The sequence below is a fragment of the Myotis davidii genome, unplaced genomic scaffold (assembly GCF_000327345.1).
Source record: "Myotis davidii unplaced genomic scaffold, ASM32734v1 scaffold710, whole genome shotgun sequence".
Classification (NCBI taxonomy): domain Eukaryota; kingdom Metazoa; phylum Chordata; class Mammalia; order Chiroptera; family Vespertilionidae; genus Myotis; species Myotis davidii.
This window is the reverse complement of record NW_006284328.1, coordinates 1,637,449-1,641,063: the sequence shown is the minus strand read 5'-3', so window position 1 is coordinate 1,641,063 and position 3,615 is coordinate 1,637,449. Positions and strand designations below refer to the sequence as shown.

Here is a 3,615-nt window from a genome sequence, read left to right as displayed (position 1 = left end):
TGCGCTGCGCTGCTCAGCTCCCCTGCCCGACCCGCGCCCTGAAGCAGAAAGTTCGGGGGCCGGGGGCCACCCGCCTCCCCCTCCCGCTGCCATGACCGCCCAAGGACTCCCGCCGGCCAGCCTCCGCTGTGCTCCGCGCTCCAGGTCGTCGGGAACTATTCCAAGCTGTAACCAAGGCTCCCCTCCTCGGTCCTCCCTCCCTCTCCTTTAAAGATTTATTTCTCGATCCAAGAAATTGTATTCCGTCGACTCCTTCCCTCGTTGGTCATTTAGACCCTGGGCCTCGTGTCTGAGCGTAAGAGGGGGTGCGGTCTCCCCCCAAGACGGCTCCCCGGAAGGACAGATTCCCCGGGCCGACCCACATACAGCATGAAGAGGTGCAAATCGGACGAGCTGCAGCAACAGCAGGGAGAGGAGGATGGAGCGGGGCTGGAAGATGCCGTTTGCCACCTGCCCGGCGCGGACCCCCGGCCCGGGCTGGCCATCGCTGCGTCGGCGCCCAACCCGGGACCCCGAAGCAAGCCTCCCGACTTAAAGGTGAGCGCAGACCCTCCCCTGGCCGGGCCAGCCGGCGACTTAGCTCTCCCTGCCCAAGTGCTTTAACGGGATGCGAGTGCTGGGAAAGCCAGGCAAAGGTCAGAGAGGATGTTGGGCCAGAACCCAGGGCTGGACTTCAGGTACCATTTGTGCCTCTTGTCTTTCGGCTCCATTTCAGGCTTCTGTGTTTGTTCCTCATTATTCAGCAGACCTTCTAGTGACTCACCCATAAAGATTGTTTGAAAGATATGTGTGAAGTGCTTAGTCTCAGACAAAGGGTTGGAGAAATCCAAGATGCCAACCAAAAATGTTGACACCCACATTCCGTCCTGTGAGATGGCAGGGGGAGGAAATGACAGCGCGGAAGGCCAAACAGGACCGTTGGTCTTCTTCGCTGAATTAGTTTCCTCCTTTGGAGACCGTTCTGGATGAAGCTCAGTTTGCCCATCTGTGAAAGGGGAGTGTGGATCTCTTGTCGTTAGGTGGAGCCAGAGGTTAAGCTAGTGCCTGCTTGTGGAACCAACCCCCGGGTGGAGAACTGACAGGTGGCCCAGCACTTGGGCTGGTTTGGGGCCTCGGTTCAAGTTGCACACATGCTGAGCCGGCAGCTAGAACCAGACTCTGAGAGAGAGCTGATCACACGCAGCGGGGAGGAGTGGTTTATTTTCCAGCCTGAGGGTGCTGAGAAAATTACCGAGCGGTATTGAGTATGTCTCCGTATTAATGAAAACAGCAGCTGCGATAAATAAATGCACCTTCGCTGGAGCGGGGACTGCAGGCTCAGGCGTCTCCAACCAGCTCACCTCCAGACCGAGCGAGATGTCAGCCCCAGGGAGGAACTTAGATGCCTTGGAGGTTGATGCCTCGAGGAGATTTTCTCCGGACGGGGTGCGAGGTCTTGACTAGGGGAGTGAACGGACTCGCTATGTTCAGGAAAGCCTGTATCCTGTAGCAGCAGACACTGAGGAGCTCAGCAGAATAAGCCAATGACATTCCTCGTTTGGCCTGAGCGGCTCAGAGTCAGGAAGTCAGAGCGCAGGTGAGTGTGCTCTTACCTGTGTGTTACCTGTCTGTGTTCCTGGGGGGAGGGGGGAGGGGGGGACCGCTAGCTCCTTGTGTGTAATTTTAAAAAAATGGTAGTAGTTACTCGAATGTGACCTCTGGTTCTGCTGCCCGTCTGGGGCTAGCCTCGTGTCTGAAGATGGGCTCTGCTGGCTAGGCTGTGCACAGGATGCTGCGGCCTGGCCCGCTGTCACCCTTGAGCCCACCCTGTGTGCTCAGGAGGTGTGGGTCCTATTTTAAAGGAGATGGGGAAGGGACAGGGATGCCCGGCATGCTGTCGTGGGGAGGGGCCAGCCTTTTGCTGCAGGCTTCAGCTTCAGCTTCATTCCGGGCCGCTGTAGATGAGTTTGGCCAGCGAACTCTGATCCCTTAATCAGGTGGACCCTCAGCCTGAGTCCAGAAAGAGCAGCTCAGAAGCCCCCCACACCCTAGCTTAGGCCAGCAGTGGAAACTGTGGGCTCCGTTCATCCTCCATCCCCCCCACCCCAAGATGGGCTGTTTGTGGTGTGAGGGCTGCAGCGTCTGCCTCTGTAGATAAAGCTACTTTAAGAAGCTGGTTCACCTCACTCTATAACCCTTCTCTCTCTCCCTCCCTCCACCTTCATTCTGGTTGCGGTAAAAATAGCAACACCTCTACATTTGATATTGAATGCTGAACTCCCCTGAACCAAAATTAACACCAGGTGTGACAAAAGGAGTTGGATCCTCCCATTCCCACTCCCATCCCCGAGAAAACATACCACTGAGGCGGATCCCAGCCCTATGGACCCAGCTTGGCAGCAAGGAGTAGAAAACAGAGCTGCTGCCTGCTGGTGGGAGCACAGGGAGGCAGGCAGGGTGTTTATCTGTCTGCTTTCGCACATGTTTACAGGGAAGGGACCTCAGAGCCAGACATGAACTTGGGGGCTGTTGCAGTTTGCTTTGCTGTGTGATCTCGGGCAAATCACTCACCTTTTCTGAGCCCCTTTTCTGGAGAAAGGGACTAGAAATACTAAATGTGTCCAGACTTGTTTTCCCATGCTGGCACAGTTTCCCAGCGATGGAAAAATTCCACCATTGGCTCTGTCTAGCACGGGGTCGAAGCTGAGTTGTTTTCGACTTGATGGCAGTACCAGAAAGGGGCAAGTTTAATTTTAACACCCCCCGCTTCACACCTGTGCTTGGCCCAGGGAGACCAGCAGTTCCTGTTTGCTTTTGTTTTCATCTTAAACTTTGGGGAAAGGGCACTTTTGGTCCCTCAGTCCCACTTCTGTGTTCTGTGACAGCTGCAGGCATGGTGATGGGTTGAGTGCACTGGAGGAAGTCATCTTGAGAAAGGGGCAAAGAAAGTAAGAGGCCTTCTGTGAAGCACCTCCGCTGAGGTGAGAGGGTGGGGAGAAGAGAGCATTTTAGTCTTTGCCAGAGAGATCTGAACGATGCCCTGACCAGTGGCGGCCTGCGGTCTCCCTCCCCGTCCTTCCTTCCATCCTTCAGCCCTTCCGTCCTTGGGCGTTGTGGAGCATCTCTCTCTGCACTGTCAACTTCTGCTCCCGTGGCCTGCATCTGTGGTTATGGGGTGAGACAGGCCAGTGACAAGAAGGGGAAATAGTTAAGCAACGGTCTTAACGAGTTTAAGAGCCATCGTAAAGCCGTAACTGACAACCTGAAAATGAACGTTGTCCTACAGGAGGCTTATGCAGCTAGCGTGGGGGCCGTCTGAGCAACTCTTCTCGCCACAATCCAGAAGTCACATCCCTCCCCTTTGTGGCTTGGGTTCCTGTCGAACCCCTCGAGCTCATGTCTTGATTGCACGGTCATCCTTATCCAGTCCTTTGCTGCTCCCAGAAGCCCTGCTAGGAAATGCCAGGATTGCTGGCCACGGCGAGTGCTGCCTGACCAAAAGTACACTGGGATTCTCCAGCGGGGAGCCCAGCTCCAGGGAGAATGGGAGTGGGGATGAGCTCGAGAAAATGGCAGAAAGGGACGGTGCCAACACCTTCCTGTTACAAATATAGCAGGTGATAGATGATGCTGAAG

At 55.5% G+C, this 3,615-nt stretch overlaps 1 protein-coding gene across 2 annotated transcripts in view; it reads left to right on the top strand.

The window, feature by feature from the left end:
- Window positions 1–6: 6 nt before the first annotated feature.
- The window catches only part of TMCC2 (transmembrane and coiled-coil domain family 2), a 35,842-nt gene continuing 32,233 nt past the window's right edge, over window positions 7–3,615 (top strand). Inside the window, exon 1 of one of the 2 annotated variants that reach the window (XM_006754401.2) lies at window positions 7–537. In XM_006754401.2, coding sequence (XP_006754464.1) covers window positions 370–537 — 168 coding nt within the window. In that variant the 5' untranslated portion in view covers window positions 7–369. Of the gene's footprint in view, window positions 538–1,091; window positions 1,577–3,615 lie in introns of those variants that run through there. The other variant, XM_015569498.1, reaches the window with a different exon arrangement.